At 37.4% G+C, this 16,950-nt stretch overlaps 1 protein-coding gene across 8 annotated transcripts in view; it reads left to right on the plus strand.

Annotated features, from left to right (window-relative positions):
- The window catches only part of LOC135165584 (uncharacterized protein), a 130,608-nt gene that overhangs the window by 10,185 nt on the left and 103,473 nt on the right, over window positions 1-16,950 (plus strand). For 3 of the 8 annotated variants that reach the window (XM_064127013.1, XM_064127017.1, XM_064127020.1), the window contains exon 2: window positions 381-1,420. The exons of the other annotated variants lie outside the window; for them this stretch is intronic. In XM_064127013.1, coding sequence (XP_063983083.1) covers window positions 1,357-1,420 — 64 coding nt within the window. In that variant the 5' untranslated portion in view covers window positions 381-1,356. The remainder of the gene's footprint in view (window positions 1-380; window positions 1,421-16,950) is intronic. 8 annotated transcript variants of the gene reach the window in all.

Consider the following 16,950-nt stretch of genomic DNA (forward strand, 5'->3'; position numbering starts at 1 on the left):
TTGTCTATTGAATAATTCTACCTAATTCCACGAAAAAAACATTTTTTCCCGGGGTACATCATCCCCAAAATCTTCGAACATCTGAAAAAATCATAAATAAAAGTCCTACCCCGGAGCTGTTTACATTTTTCACAACTGCAAAGCTATTCCATGAAAAGTGCCCAACTATTTTTCGATCATTACCGCTGTTCAGTCTCCACCCCAACCCCCTCATTACCTGTACCCTGTGAAATCAGATGCCGTCACAACAGATTTGGGTATAAAAAATAAGAAGCAATAAAATGTTTAGTGACTCGGATCGAAGTATCATTCTTCATGTTCTTGTATTCCACGTACACCCAAAATATATATAGAAATCTCTCTTCTCTCCCTCAATTCAGTGCGCGGACGCCCTGCAGACGTGACGTCACGCGTTGCCAGGTTTGAAAACTCCAGCGCCTCTACCAGTCGCACGCCAACCTTTGGATCGCGAGCACGTACCCCCTGTGTCGGTCGTCCCGTCCCGGTAAATCGAATATCACCAATGTTTTTGTCTCGGTTAAATGAGTGAAAACAAAAATTAACTGAATTTAAATTGATTAAAATAAAATAATTGTCGTATCGTGTTCATGGTTCCGTGAGTTTGTGTTTAGTGTGTCGCAAGTATCGATTAAATTGGCCGATCGGGGGCTGATTATCGCGGCGCGAGTGAGTGTAAATATTTACGAATGAATGGTGAGATAAATTGACTCGAAAATCTACTTTACAAAACACGAAAATTGTTGTGCCAAGGCGGGGTTCAGGGCATATTTAAATTCACCCCCGTTTTATTCCGGCGTTCACTCCAATTGCCGGTGTGTGATGTCCTAGTGAACAATACAGTTTCCACGGTAAAAAAAAAATAGAATCGCGCGAGGATTAACGATCCGTGGTGAATATTTTTTTCAAGTGATTTCCCCAAGTGATGAAAACAAACGTTTAATAAAACATAAAATTGATCAGTGTCGCGTGAAGAGAGGGGTAATAAAATAGTTCATGTATTTTGAGGATAGATTGATCATCAGTAATATCAATTGTAACAGACATTCATTAGTCTGTTATCTTATTGGAGATTGATTAACGGTGACGGAGTGTTACCTCTGCTGGTGGTGCTGATGGTTTAGGTGAATTCAATTGAATTCCGTATTTAATTGAATTATTTATTGAAAGTACATCGAGTGATAAGTGGCAGTGAAATTCAGTGATTAGTGGTTTTGTGGTGTTAGTGGTGGAGAGATATTCGGTATTTTGTAACTGAATTCTTACAATGAATGAGACCCGTGACTCCAAGTGATAATAGCCCTGTTACATCGGCCTCACCAGGGGTTTGTGATCAACATGTCTAACGTTTTGTTTCTACTGTTCCTTGGATCGTTACCGGTGATACATGCTGATAATTTGGGTAATGTACATTTTTTAATTATAACATTGCATGGATCGATGATAAGCGCCTTTTGTGCAGTTACGGGGGATGAAAAGTGGTTTGGGAATGAAACTTTCCACATTTTCATGAAAAATTGGGGAGAAGTTGGGAAATTGGTTCTGTATATTTGGAGATGGTTTTGCGAAGGGCTTTTGGGGAAGTTATATAACACTGCGGACAGCACATAATTCCACGAATTGAATATTTAAACTAATTCAATATCTTTAATGCGAGTTATCGAGCAGGAATTTTCGAAATATGAGTGAGGAAAATTTTTGTTTTTTCTTAACGTAGGTTCTTTTAGGTCGTTTATAATTAGGGGAGGGTGGGGTATAATGAACTTACATACGATCTTTGTTGCAATTTAAATGCTCGATTTATTAAAATCCCGTCATTGGTCGAGACATATTGGCAATTGTACACGATCTGTCATAGCTGCCTCTCCGCTATTATGATTTCTGTTGGTTCCATTGTATTGTATTCTGTCGTATTTTTTCTCAAAACAACCGACCATACTGAGAGACAAAATTAGTTCTGTCGAAATATTATGTTCCCCCCAAGAGATCTGTCGCATGGAATTAATTTTCTCGTAGGGAAAAAAAGTTTCCACCAAAATTGAGAACTTTCGGAACAGTCATTGTTCTTCGAGGATATTCATCTCGGATGTTTTCCTGAATCCCCCATCAAAAATTACGATACCATCACCAAAATTTTCTCATTTCATTTCGTAATTGGTGACGGAACCGAGTCGCGAATTTCCAAATTATTCAATAATTTTATGCCTCCCAGAATCAACTCATTTTTAACTGCCAAAAAACTTTATTCGCAAGATACAGTTAATTTGAAAGAAAAATTTTTAGTCAAATTAATTTTGGTTTTATTACAATTTTCTAACAGTTTAATTTTTTCTCGCCGTGAAACCGCTTTTGTTTGGTCCTCATAACATGGGTCATTGGCCAGGGGGCGATTCCCTGTCACCCCAATACATGTAAGAATAGAATCGACAAGTCAAACTATCTAGTATTGCATCAACACCGCCCGATAAGCAATCGTCCCCTTCAACTTTTCCATTTTTCAAATGATGCACAAGAGAGAAAGAGCGAGAGAGAGAACGAGAGAAAGAGAGACAGCCTGTAAACACGCGAAAACTCCCTCGTGCAGTAAAGGAACTTCAGTTGAATGTTTTCTTTGTTGAATCACTTATACTTTCATATTTTCATTTTTCACTCGACATTCGAGTGGTTCCGGACACTGTTCCTCCCTCAAGTTTTCCCGGTAAACTTTACCCAAGTTTCTCAATTTATGGCCGAGATATATTAAACGCATGAAGTTTTTGATTCATGTTGTGAGGTTATTTTGATTTTACCACGGCCAACGATATATGGGTGGTGGTGGTGGTTTCTGTGGATACCAGTGAGTTCTAGAGTCAAGGGAACGACTCATTGTGTCACTCGTATCCCTAATTCCTGAGCCAATTTAGAAGTTATCCACCTGGAATTACCGGAGACACATGTGAAGCACAATAATTGGAATAATTGATGTGAAATTGGTTCCTGGGTCGAATGAATATTTCACAAAGCTGTGCAGCTTCATTATTAGAAATAGATGAAGGAGTTTTCGTCATCCCTTGAATTTAGTGTTTAAAGATTGAGTGTCGAAGGGGTAAACCGCGTCAACTTGAACTTTGATACCACATCAAGTTCGTAACGATCAGATATCAACTACCGGATTGAACAATTAGTTGACCAATTATTATGGAGTGATTTCTGACGTGACTGCCAGCACGGTAATATTGCACCCTCAGAAATTTTTTGTTGATAAAAAATTGTTGAACATCGCAGGAAAATTTTTATTCAAAATTAACGGACTTTAATCATTTTCCTTGAATTTTTTTGTCGCTGTTGTTTAGCCCTTGTAAATGTATTTTTGTCGATAGGGTCATTATGGCCAATGTCAATATGTTGACGTTCACATTTAATTCATCAGTCTGAGGACAAACAACACGACTACGTCAATGTAGATATTTGAAAATCTTCACTAAATTTAAAGAATTAAGGATTAGACTGATTGACGCGTGGTAATTAATTTATATTTCTAGATGTAAAAGTGAAAATGTTGACATCAAAAATCTCCTGAATAGCGTTATACCCTGTCCTCCCTCCTCCCGGCCAATTTTATACCCCCAAATTTCCATTAATCACATTTGATTATTCCAGTGGTGAAAATATTCACCAACTACGTGAGTCGTATTGGTTGGACTAATTGCAATTCTTCCGATGTTCCTCCTCAAATTAAAGTCGGTCATGTCATAGACCCAGCCCACCCACTGGTTTGAGTATTTCGGCGCTTACTCCGTACATATTTATTAGGATAGATAGAATACCGGGAGTGTCGTGATCGAAATTCACAAATAAGTTGAGCCCCGGGTTTTATTGAAAAATACCGTGCAAGCCCCAGTTGAATTGTGATTCGTGACTTTACCGTGAAAATTGATGTTCACTCGAGAAAAATATCCATCCCCCGAGGTCTGACAATTTTTCCCACCGTTTTACTGTTGTTCTCAATGTGCAGTGTTTAACTCCATCTCGAGTACTTATTTTTCAATATTTTTCAAATAATGTTTTTCGAAGGAATTGTCGTGATTGAATGTCGTTCCGTGACTGGAGTAATCCACGGTTGATAGCACGGGTTTACATTTTTACAATCAATCTCTATGAATATTTATGGTGATGTTGATATTGTGTGATGGGGGGTGAATGTTGTACCAGTTTGTATGAAAAATATGAGGTGAATTTCATCAGCAGGAAATTGTGGAGGGATTTACAGAATATTTGCTAGACAGTCGTGAAAAATAAGGTCCTTGGATTTGCTGGGAAATTTCAATTTGAAACTGTAGCTCTCCTCAAGCTCCCTTCACTATTTTAAAGATGAAGTGAAGCTCCTTTGTTAGCATGATTTTTTTTTTAATTCTGCACTTTCCCAGAATTATTAATTTCCATCTATGGCAGTGAATTTTATTTGAGGAGAATCGGAACGTTATATATTTTTAGTAATAAACCGCCTTTATTGACTCACTTTATTGTCGAATCAGTGAAGCAGATTCATTAATTGAAAATAATAATTCCTGGGGAAAATACAAATATACAAATTCACGTTAACACTGGGGTTTCCAATATTTTTAATCAGTGATGACCTAACTGATTGATTTTTTTTTACATCAATGAACTGCCTAGAGAATAATGAAACGAATACATGCTCGCCAATTATGACAAAAGTGAAATTCCCAACAATTACCGAATAAACTAATTATTCCATCCACGAAATCCAAGCTGAAATGTTCTATCAGTGCATATTACTCATTACTCCATTGATTACAAGGATGATTTGGTACGTTGGATGAATGCATCCAAAAACAAATGATGAATAATCGCCATTTGTCAGGAGTCGTGTTCGCCCCATTATTTTTGCGAGTAAACAAAACTTTCATCCTCTGTACCGAAAATTTTTCACACCCGCAGTGAATGGTGGATTTAATTTATAGCGCGACGATATTGACCGGAAAACTGTATTTACCCGACTATCTGGGGTACTCTTTGGCGTTTAGATACCCGAGAGAATGATATTTCTCTATTGAGAAGCAATTCGCAAAACTAATAGTAGTTTTTTAAACATCAGTCGTATTTTTAGATTTTTTTTTCGTTCAATCTCCATTTAATTTGTCATTCAACATATCAGGAATTACATAAAGTCATAAATTGATAGTGAATCATTCAGAAATCACAGGACAATAGAGTAATGAAAGAAACAATTATTGATTTAGACTGACAATAGCAATTATTATCACAAAAATATATTTTTTTAGTTAAATTATCCTGAACATTCTAATTGCATTACGATTTCTGTAGTCCAGATATTTTTTGCTCCATAAATGTACTGAATAATTTATTAATAAAAATCATCCAGAAACAATTCCAAAGTGTTTCATCCAAATCCCTGAGCTTATGATGAAAAAAACTCATAATTTTGTGTTGTCAGTGAGAATCTGTGACTGTCACTTGAATAACCTCCAGGCATTTTTCTTCAGTTGAATGAATGAAAAAAAATCCACCTCACCCATTATAATAAACTAATTTCACCCGTGAATATAATTTATGGTACCCCCTGAAAGAACTTTTCAGTGGCCTACAAGATGATAAATTACCGTTCTTTACAAGTATCCCATCGAGGCAGATTATCCTACCTCCAGTGGCTGATATTTTTATCCCCCTGTACCCGGAGACTTTTTCCACCGATCGTAATATGAGGCTGACGAGAGAGAGCTCTCATATCTGGGACAATCACGGGTTGCATTCAACAGTATTAGTAGGGTCGAATGCACTTGAACATGGATTCTGTGCTTATTCAACTGAATAAAGCTGCTTCGATTTTTTTTTCCCTCATCAGACTATAGTATTGACAGGCTCATCGGTACTGTTTCTCAATTCGTGTCATTGTACTCTCACCGTCGTCTGTTCTGAACCCATCAACAACAAAAGATGTAATTATCCACGAGGTGCTTGTGCTTTTTTTTTTATCTCTCGCTCGGGTAAAGTTCAACCTCGAAATCAACTTCAAGCAAAACAAATAGTTTTCTAAGATTTAATCAGCGTTGAAACAATTGGGTTCAGTCACAGATTGTTGAGCAAGGTACCATCTGAAAGTTTCATTCTTCTCTCTGATTTATTTATTCGAGCGTAATAGCAATAGGAGGAAGTGCTGGTGAAATTCATAGGACAGGGGACAACTTTGAGATGAAAACAGGGTTTAATACCTCTTTCTGGGAGTTATGCTACTGCTACTAGTGTCGCTGCTTTTATCTCGTCTATTATTGAGAGACCTTCAGGATTTAGTTCACGGTAATCCTGTAATGCTGCATTACTGGTGCTTGCCTTTGATGTACAGAGCTTTTTCTTTTATAACCGGGGGTTCGAGGAGAAATGAAGTCATGTTTGGGTGAATGAGGTGGTGCTTGGAGTACCTGGTTCGAGTCCCGGTTATGGGTTGGTGGTTTTTGGAAACTGACATCCTTACAATTCTCTTGGAATTCGAAATGTCAGGCAATTTGGAGATTTGCATGTTTTACATAATCGAAAAATAGAATTGTTGAGGATAACGAGGTGAATTTCGCTGTTTACACACGTAATTCCAGGATAGCTAATCTCGAGGACATCACGACCACTTAGAATTCCATAATTAGAAACGACTCCCCTACACAAGCTAAACTCAAAGATGTTGCTATCCACTTATTTACCCTTACGTTTCTATTTACTCCCTTGCCCTTATTACCTCCTCTTGATCCGACAGATTAGGATGAGCTTGACTCTGGAGGTGAAAGTCAGAATTTACTACCCAGTGTACACGGCTTATCCTAAAACTTTATGAGATTATAGAGTATGATCTCATACACATTTTAGCAAAACCACCGTTCATTCTAATCGCAATCATTCGATTAACTGACGAATCACTTGTGTAGCTCTGGAGAATTCAAATATTCAAACAGCTTTAAGCGGAATGAATCGCAATTCCCTTGGTGAACGCTGGTTAACTCAGGAGATTTAGGGATTTAAGATATCCAATTACTTTGGGAATTTTCTTGCCAGTGAAATGCTTTTCTACTTCTCTGGTCGAATATCAGGAGCTTCTATTTGAGTGCCGTTTAAATATGTTGTTGTTCAAACTTCGCAGGTGTGAATCTGATTTGTGGTAGCGAATGATTGAAGGAAACATTGAAAGATTTATTTTTGAAGATAAATTGATTCCAACTCAAATGAATTGATATTTCAGCTCATGAAAATTAATGTGTTTTTATTTTTTTTCATTCAGTTGAATTCTGATTCAATTTTTTCGGCATTTATTAAAAAACAATTTCTTTCATAATTTCGTGTATCTGTAATTGTTGTCACAATCAGATAGCTCCATCAAGTAATCAGTATACTGTGGTCCCTCGAGTCCATACCACGGAGCAGTTGCATTGTACGTTGTGATTTGCCAAGGTGATACTAAATCATTAACATGCACGACGTCCAAAATTCCGTAATAGTTTACTTAGTAAATGTCTGAGTGAAATTATGTATTTGTGTAGTTGATATTCCGAGGGTATTCCCCCTGTTTTTGTTTACACAACCGGGTGGAGTAATTGGAAGGGGTGATTATACAGGGGATGTGGTTGAGACATTCGTTCCAGAAATTGAATGATACAGCGAGGAACAAGAAGATATTGAATCAAGAAATATGATATTGACGTGATCAGGAAAATGAAAAAGTTTTTTTTTTATTGAGAAACACATCTCACTGAGTTTGCAGGGCTTATCCCAAACTATTGAGACTTCGCGATTGGGAACTATTTTAATCAAAGATCTCTTGAGGCAGAAAAATATTGGGAAATAATTAGAATAAAGACTTTTGAGAATTTAGATAAAAATTCTGTAGAAATCTATATGTTACTTGGTGCCCTTCCATTTCACAGTTACTTAATGTTTGATTTTCCAAAGGATTAGGAACCTCCCCCCTGTGTCTTTACATAGTATATTTGCCCTGATTTCCTCTCCAGCATTTTCAACTAATGATTATGCAAATATTCCACTCCACCATCCACTCATTATTTACCAAGTTATCAACTAATGAACTGCATCAATCGAACATTAAACAAAGATGGCTCGATTCAATATTTCATGAATTTACTGTGCACTATCAGCCTATCCCCAGCCTTATTCCAATTCTTAGTTAATAAACAAGGGGTTCAATTATTAATGGAATAATATAGCTGGAGAGAAGTGAATGGAGTCATTTTTTATTCAGTCATGTTTTTCGTTGAGCAAGCGAGGAGGGATTAAAAGGGTGCAAAGCTGCGGAGGAGAGTTAATTTTCCACCAATTAGCCGTTGGCCTTGTTGTCTTCTCATTTTATTTCTTCATGAAAACATGAAATAATAAATTGTGCCGTAAAACATTCTCTATATCCCTTTCTTTTTCCATACGTTGATTATTTCATGAAATATCATGACGGATTAATTATCATCACGTTGAACATTAAAGGGAACGACAACGATCAGACACTCGTATTAATTGAGGGATTACGTCAGTACTAAGTCGTTTATATGCCAACAAATATCGAGCCCTTTACATTGAATTTTGCAGAATCTCTCGTTTTCAATCAGTTTTTTCTTCTTTTTTTTTTCATTTGTTTAAAGTACTGAAACCCCAGAGTTGGGTTATTTCAATCCATTTGGTGCTGACGTACAGTTAAAATCCACGATTTTTTTTATTGTACCCCATAACATATGGGCAATATTTTACCATGTAGTTTATGTTATTGTTCATTGGTCTGGTGTTTATTGGTCGTTAAAAATGTATGGATCGGGGAGTTAATATAAACTGAACTCCATGCGAATGCCCTATTATGGAGTTGCTTTCCTTTGATATCTGGGGTAACAAATTGGTTGATTCCAGTGAATGGCTTTTCAAGCCTGTTGGAACGAGGGAAAAAAAAATGCGGGTAGCCAACATAGCCTGGACTTACGTATCAGCAGTAGGAATGTGAAATTAATGATATTGGCTTACGTTGCACGTAATAAAACGAATCGGTGGAGTGTTTTTAACGTGGGGTTATTAGTGGATGGAGTAGTAGAGTTTTTTTAATTCGATGGATTTTTTACTGTCATTTTTTAATCTAAAAACGTGAGGGTAAAATGAGTATTTGAATAAAGAAAATATCTGAGTTATTTTTCTTTTTTGAGTTATATTTTTTACAACTCTTCGATTGTTTTGGAAACTCCCCGGGCCATAACGGATTTATAATTAGAGGATGTAAACGTGAACACTGAGAGAGGATTAAAACTAGTCTGTTTTATTCAGAATGTGAGGATTTTGAATATGAAAACATTATTCCCCAGTACAGCATCGACCACTCTACCACAATAGATCTTTCCCTTCCCCACAAGTCTATTTAAATGAGAACCTTTTGGTTATAATAATTCGCATGAGAAAATTAGACCACATGTAATAGCCCCGGAAAAGCGTTTCCAGGCGTTACACCCTGAGGAAGGATGTGAAACGATGATGCCTCGTTCACTCGAATGAATGATTACATGCTCCACCCACAAACTTCAACTTCCTAGAGCTTCTTGAACCACCAGCATTTCATTATCAATTTTCCGGAAGTTTGCTCCACATATTTTTGCATTTTTCCATAGCAATAAGTGGAATATGTTCTTGATATTTGATTGATCCCGGGGGAATTGAAGGGATGATAATTGTGCTGATTCATGTGGAAAGTCAGAATACTGGAGAAATAATTTAAAAATAGGAGAGTGGCTGATTGCATTGCGTTATTTGGGGTTTCTACGTATTTATTTACGGAAGGAAATAATTGGAAAAATTTTCAGCGCTGAGATGATTAGTTAATTAATGTGGTAACTTGAGGCTTTAGAAGGAGAGGAAGAAAGTAGTGGCTGTCAGTCTCAGATAGCTTTAATTATGATATTATGCTGCCTCCATTGGGAAATCATTACTATGGAATTAAAACACAATCATAATCAGCAAATACCGTGTATTAAATAACCACCATTATCACGTTCCAAATGCTATTGAAAATCCGGATAATCCATCATTATGGATTATCTGCATCGAACAACACATCATTAGAGAGAACCAAATCCGGGTCCATGTTAATGATGAATCTTTGTCTCTGGATGACAACTGTCATCTCTCAGACTTGATCAACGTCAATGATCTAATAAATATGTTGACCTTGGAAGTAATCACGCTGTATCTTTCAAGACTGAATCAAGATAAAAAAGACATTCTAAATAAAGATGGATAAGGGTCGATCTAGTCGTGTTCGTATACCGGTTGTGAGACACCCGGGACAGGCCAACAATCACAAACATCTACATGTACATGGAATCGAATTGCGAATCCACACTATTCTCAGGAGCATTGAAGATGGTGGTATAGATACCATGGCATTACAATTGGATCCTCTATGCCTGCTGATCCGTGAACATTCCTGGGAAATAATCGAAAGCTTCTTTCCAAGTCAGAAGATTTAGCAATTTAAAAGGATAGAATAAAGGAGAGAAAGATTGCCGACAAACTAAGCGAGGAAAACGGACAAATCTCCACTCACCTGGTCCCTGTTTACTGGACTATTCAGGAATTCCGGGAATTCAGTTTAAAAAGTTTGAGAAGAATTAATGCTGTTCGAGTGAATTGTTTTGGTGGATGGTAATTTTGAAAATCCATGGGAAAAGCACACGTGGGTCGACGAAATCATGGGATTTATGGGAATACAGATGAGGAGGCAAGTCAACAAATAGATTGTTAATGTCAATGGTCGGAGTGATGGAGTTGTTTTTGTTTCGGTTTATCAATTGGTTCTTCTGTACTTAAGTTTTGGATTTTTTTTTATGTTTTAAAGTATGTTATGAGTAGAATTTTTCATGATTTTCTCTTGGATGATTTGGCAATGGCAATATCGGTACCACAAGAGACAAAATTTTGGTGGAGAAATCAACAATCTGTCCTCAATTTAACAACCCAGTTTTAAAATCGAGGCTTTAATGCTGACAGTATTAAAAGTAATTGCTACTATGTCACCCCGGTTGTATGATTTTACAGTATTCGGAGGTATACGAAAGCCAGCCGTTGCTTTTCTCTTTAAAGCCGTTATCACAATTTTCGTGGATAGCAGCCTCGTACAGTATAGATATATTTTATGATCATGTTAACCTGGTTTATTGCAATACCGACATGCTTCATTGTTGACTCAACAGAGGGTCCACCGGGTCCTCGATGAATGCAAATTCTTCCTTATTTTTGGTGGGGAATGAGGATATGGCTGAAGCCACTGGGAGGAGGGGCCAAGTTGCGAGGTATCGCCAGAACTATTCCACATTCTGAGTCAATTCATTCCATCTCGATCGCCAATTTGTCGTCTTCTGTATCCAAAGTCGGAATCTCTGTCTCCGTTCGATTTTTCACGATATCCGATACGATTTCACCTGTTTTAGTTACATGCTAATATATCGAAATGTCGGGGAAAGTCTCGATTACTTTGACGTTAGAGTACAAGGGCTTCATCTACTCCCTCCCCATCGATTTTCCATTTAAAAAAAAAGGGCAAACCTGTCAGTCGCAGCAGCTATCGGTCAGCAGCATGTGCCCAATTTTCCCGCTCCTTGAAATCTTTTTCCCATTTTCTTCAAACTCACCCCATCATAACTGTCGATTTCTCCCAATGATTTGGACTCAGCATGTCGAAATATCCATCCAACTCGTCAGTTGAATTTCTGACGGGGATTTCGACCTCCTAATGTTGGAAGATATTCTAATAACGACACACTGGGAGTAGAATATCGAAATTTGATATTAGGGTACCGTAGGCGACATAATGAACATCCCCGCTTCAAATGTTTCTAATTGACCGCAGTAAAGTTATTGGTTGAGTCCATATTAAGTCATAATTTTAGGTTTATAAATGGTTTCTGGGGGAGGGGGAAGAAAGTGATATACTTTCTTCGTTCTTTGTCGTTCGGATTTAGATCTTTGTAGCAGACAGTTGACGGTACAAAAAAAATTTGTACATTGACAGTTTAATGACAAGTGAGTGACGTTTCTGCGTACGCTTGTGTGACATCAAAGTCAATACACACATAGAGACTAAACAGTTCAATAGTGTGCCTTGTCCTTGTCTTGTACCTTGTTATCGGAATCAATGGATCAGGAGGAGGTACAGTCACAGGAGACTTTTAGAATTATTATCGGGGCAACTGGCATCTGGTGTTCACGTACTTCAGGAACCACAGGCCTTCCATTTTCCAAGGCCACCAACGATCTACAGCCTACGATGAAGACATGAACATCCATGAAAAATGATGGAGGGTCATGACCACAATGAAAAGAAGAAAAGAGCCCAATTGAGTTACTACCGGATCTCTGAGTTATTATTTTCTGAGTTAACCCCGTGATTTTTCTCCACGTACTGGCATTGCCCCTGTGGCTTTTCACCGCACACCACTGTAGGTGGTCTACATATATATACCGGTAACTGAGGGATCATCACCGGAAACGAGAGATAGTATACCGGATCCTAGCTCTACATGAGCTACCACTTAAAAAACTTATTTTTGGATCGACTTCTTTTCTTACAGTTGATGTACATAATCTGTAATTCAAAGTCACATATGAGAAACGATCGTAAAAAATTTTCGTGCATTATGCAGAACCGGGTGGGGAATCCATTTTTATCCATTTTTTTTTTATGCTCGAAGAAAAATAGTCATCTGAATGGAAATAGACACAAACGATTTCCCCCTGAATCTTCGGGTCTTCCCCAGGAGCAGATGATGTATTCAGAATTTTAATCGTAATAATGAGGTCATTATAGAATGTAACTCATGAAAATCCTCCAAAATATGTTACTCCACCGGATCATTCGTTCGTCGATGCCGGACAAATTGGAAGAACTTTGCGAATTACAGTTTCTTATTCCAATCTTATAAATAGAAAATCGATTCTAGTGACCTTTCTTCCAGCTTCTCACCAATTCCTTCAGGTTGTAGGGTATTCTTCTCATTTATACCAGCAGTTGTATCCAGAAATATTCTAGATGTTGCTAGGAGAATTTTCAGTTTTCGGTTGAGTGTTGGGAAGAACGTGAAACACCACAGACAGTTGATTGGTAATTTGTCAATACGTGACGATGAATTCGATTGATATTCGGGCCGATAGGGGAAATTGTTGTCCAATTAGAGCGATAATTAATGTGTCGATGAGGTACTTTTTATTTTTTCATCATTATTATATTTAATGTATCTGGTGGGGAAGTTCGAAGTAAAATGTCGATACAGAAAATTTTCAGTCATAGAATTTTTTCTGTCCATCTTGTAACTTGAAATTTTATCCGCAAATCACCTTTATCAGCAATATCGTTTATCCACCGTTTTACCGGGTTTGATGTTCATTTTCCCTTAACTTCAACCACTATCTAGCTCACAATTTTCCGTGTTATCGAGGAAAAAAAAAAAATAATGAAAAGTTACCTGAAAAATAGAGTTCGTTAGGGTGGCACTAGGGTAGAGAGTATCAAAGAGCTTTTGGCGTCGTTCATGTATTCGAGAAACTCCTGTTCACCGCGGTTGGCGTTTATTTACCATATGTCCGGGGGTTCGTTGAAAACCGATACGATCAAGAGGTTGACGGGGTGGAGAACGGTGAAAACCCTGCTCCTGTGGTGTTACTGGTGTTCCCTTTGGTCGAGCCACTAACACCCTTTTTCAATGGGCTTATTCTTTGTCAAATGTGTACCTCACCAACATGTACCATAAGCAACTGGCTCGTCTGGCACTTTGAATTAGCCAGTTGTCAGTTGCACTCCAATAACAATATTGATCTCGGTGACTAAATACAGGAGGAGAGTGCGATACAAAAGAAATGCTGTGACTGTGAAAACAAAGGTAACGGCAGTTGTTTCATATGTTTTTTTGTTCCATCTCTCTTGTTGTTTTTTCCTTCACAGCTGTAATGTCGAATAAAAATTTATTGACCTCAGTACCACTCACGGTATCTCTGGGAGTGCTCCGGGAAATGGTATCAGCAGCGTGTGACGATCCGTGGAATGGTTTCTTCCAAAGTGTATAAAACACGGAAGATCTGTTTCTGAGATGTATTGGATATTGCGCGGTGCAAGTTATTTTTTTTTTTTTTTGGTTCTTCTGGAGAACAAGTTTTATTGTCATGTCTGGAAGTTCGGTGAGAGTCCCTTGTTGAAGAAAAAAAAATTCAATTTGTTGTGCTGAAGCTATTCTGATGGTGAATGAGGGAGTTTAATTGCCTGGAGAATATTTAAATTTGGTTGATTACCTGGAGCTTTTACTATATATTTTATTAGATAGTTGATGGGCCAATGGAAAAAGCCAGAAATTACACTCTTCCAGGGATATTCGTGGAAGTGAAATAGCTGAGCCACATCTCATAGACACGGATAATGTGGGATTAAGCTCGGCAAGAAGAAGCTCATTATTCTCAGATTAGAATCAGTATGCATCGCACGTAGCGTCTCAGGAAAGTTCATGTCTAAATGTACCACTTACACAAATCTCAACTCGCTAAAGTTTCAAATGTACGCTTTTCATTGGATTAAGAGTTATGGGGGGGAGTTGATGGATGTTTTAATCATTTCTTGTTTTTACCTTAATTATAGTAATGCGCTTTTATGGAGTGAGTCACAGCTTAAATAATTGGAGTTGTTCAGATCCGACTAATTTTGAATTTGATGAGTGGAGTTAATTAGAAGAATTCGGGACGATATTCATTATTCATGTACAGTGAAGAATTTATTAGTATTGATTCTCAACGAATTTTAGGTGAATATATTTACATGAGTGTGACCTGGATTTTTAAATAGTTTCACGTTAGATCCAGAATGTCAGTGTCTCCGGTTGATTAGAGTGTGCTCGATGTCTCTCCTCAATTCACTGATTAAAATTGACGACCAATCGCTTCCATTGAGACACATTGTTCCCGTGACGGTAACCCTCATGTCACATCTTTGGACATGGAATACACTCAACCTTTGTGTCTCTAATGGGAAATGTAGACGTCGAAGGGCTTCAGAGTATAGTCCAAATTTAGTTGCTGTCATGTTCACATCCTGTAAATTTTGGCGCTATCGCTGTCATATTATTTCACCATTGGCATAACAATAGGTGAAGTACACCAGAAAATAGTCCAAATCATGTTCTAAAACTTTATGTATCTGTTCTTGGAACTCCTCGTTTGCCCTTCCTACATAGATGGGATATTTTAATTCTTTGTAACATTTAATTGAATGGTAATCCAGTTTCGTTTTTTCACCTGTAACAGAAGCATTTGGACTTCACGTTGATAATACTTGGAGAACCCGATGGCTCCCATCCTCCGTAAGAATCTAATTTGATACTTCTTTGCAGTGTGAAATAAGAAAGACAAACTTTTCCGTAAAATTTCAAAGCAACTCTCGTTAACCCGTTATAGGCAGGAAGCTTATACTTCCGAGAAGTTTGAGAGAAAAAAAAAAATAAGTAGCCGATAAACTGCTTGGTAGTCAGCGAACTTTGGTAGGGGATGCATCTATTATTTATAAGAAATGTCCACTAAGTTTCCCATAACCAAACATTTTAAGATAATATTGTATCGTAAACAGTTACAGGATTATCTAATTATATTGATCACATAATGCTACACAACGTTGCTAACTTTTCATCGGTTATAGGTCCAATGAAATTTCAAGTACTTGGAGAAGTTACAAGCAATTAAAGTCGTACAAACCATAAATATTACTTTTAATTATTCCATAAAATCTAACTTAAGTCATGAAAATTATGGTTAATATATTGGCGAAGCCTTAAATGATTGGTTAAATGGAAAGTTTTAATTTCATGGACATAAAGCAATAAAAGACAAATTAGATAATATTCCATAAATTAAAATTTTCGAATTTTTTTAGTTAATTATCTGGGGAATAGCAATATCATAGTTCCAATCTCGGGGTAATTATGTATTGAATGATTTCATCTAAAACAAATGTTCTACCTTTTTGTATCGCGTTTCATGCTACCCTGGAGATCACTTCTACTTCGATCCATTGTTCCCAGAACTTCGACAAGTTCATCGAGAGTTGTCCCAAGTGGTAATCAAATTTTTCAGGGTATCCTGTTATTAGCTTCGCTTCCAGCGGCTCCTTGTTAACAATTCGGCGCCAAAGTTGAAAATTTTTTAATTAAACTATATCAGGCTTCACTGGCGTCTTTGTTAATTTTTCAAGACCTTGAAAATACCATTTTTGGGGACAAAAAAATTTCTTCAAGACTTCCGAATCGTTTATTATCGTGCGATCAGCACATTCATAAATTATATTTGTTATTTTTTTTCGGGAAAATATCAGATACTTTGCGTTCCGTCAACATTCACCTCATTTTGCGGCTGATGGACGGGACCTATTGCATGAGAATGTCGTGATTTACCCCCGTGGAATCAAAGTTCATGTCCCACTTCCGGTCATGACCACTAACTTGATCGTAAAATTTAAATTTTCTTCCAGCACTGGCAGGACATAAAATGATTAACATCGTGAGACTCACGATTCATGAATTACTCACGAAAATCACAAAACTCAAATTGTTCACCATTCTCGAGAAAATAGCGTCAGAAAGTGGTATGTGAAAATTAGAATCAAAAATATAGCTCATAACCTCGCAAATGCATCGTATAATTTTAGTACGTACCTCAACACACTCTTCACGTGCCGTTGACAATTCTTTAGTCTTTATGAATCTAGTTTTACTCGTGGATGCTGTAACGCAATATTTTTCAGCTTATCAACAAACCTACTGGCATAACGTGATATCTCCGGAGGAGATGTGCCCACGTTTATGAATGTGGATGAGAATTCAGAGGGGTTAATGGCACGTGGGGATGCATTGCAGGAAATAT

The sequence above is a fragment of the Diachasmimorpha longicaudata genome, chromosome 8, assembly GCF_034640455.1.
Source record: "Diachasmimorpha longicaudata isolate KC_UGA_2023 chromosome 8, iyDiaLong2, whole genome shotgun sequence".
NCBI classification, from domain to species: Eukaryota; Metazoa; Arthropoda; class Insecta; order Hymenoptera; family Braconidae; genus Diachasmimorpha; species Diachasmimorpha longicaudata.